Source organism: Montipora foliosa, chromosome 4, assembly GCF_036669935.1.
Source record: "Montipora foliosa isolate CH-2021 chromosome 4, ASM3666993v2, whole genome shotgun sequence".
Taxonomy (NCBI): domain Eukaryota; kingdom Metazoa; phylum Cnidaria; class Anthozoa; order Scleractinia; family Acroporidae; genus Montipora; species Montipora foliosa.
Window position 1 is genome coordinate 10,135,212 of NC_090872.1, and position 478 is coordinate 10,135,689.

General features: G+C 41.6%; 1 protein-coding gene across 1 annotated transcript in view; it reads left to right on the forward strand.

Moving 5' to 3' along the window:
• The first annotated feature begins 219 nt into the window (after nt 1–219).
• LOC138001006 (uncharacterized) overlaps nt 220–478 on the forward strand; it is an 870-nt gene continuing 611 nt past the window's right edge. Inside the window, exon 1 of the mRNA XM_068847676.1 lies at nt 220–478. This exon is cut by the window's right edge and continues 611 nt beyond it. Within this exon, the coding sequence (XP_068703777.1) occupies nt 220–478 (259 nt within the window).

The following is a 478-nucleotide window of genomic DNA, read 5'->3' on the forward strand; positions in this document are numbered from 1 at the left end:
CTTAACTTTTTTCAATCTGATTTCGGTGTTATTGGTAGTGCACTTCAGTGGGTCCGTTCTTTTCTATCTGAAAGACAACAGCGAGTAGTTGTTGGTCAATCTTGTTCTAAAGACTATCAAATGAAATATGGAGTCCCGCAATGAAGTTGTATCGGTCCAATCTTGTTCCTGCTGTATACTTCTCGACTCTTTAAACTTATGGAAAAACATTTACCCGATATGCAAGGCTACGCGGATGATACGCAGCTATATCTATCTTTTCGGCCGTCATCCTCTGAAGAGATGGATCGAGCACTATCTGCGTTATGTGCTGCCATTGCTGAAGTTCGTGCGTGGCTTATCTCTCACAAACTAAAATTCAATGACACCAAAACTGAGTTTATCATTATTAGTACTCGCCAACAGCTAGCTAAAGTGGAAATACCTTCTGTGAAAGTGGGGACAGCTGACATAGCACCCTTGACCAGAATCAGGAATC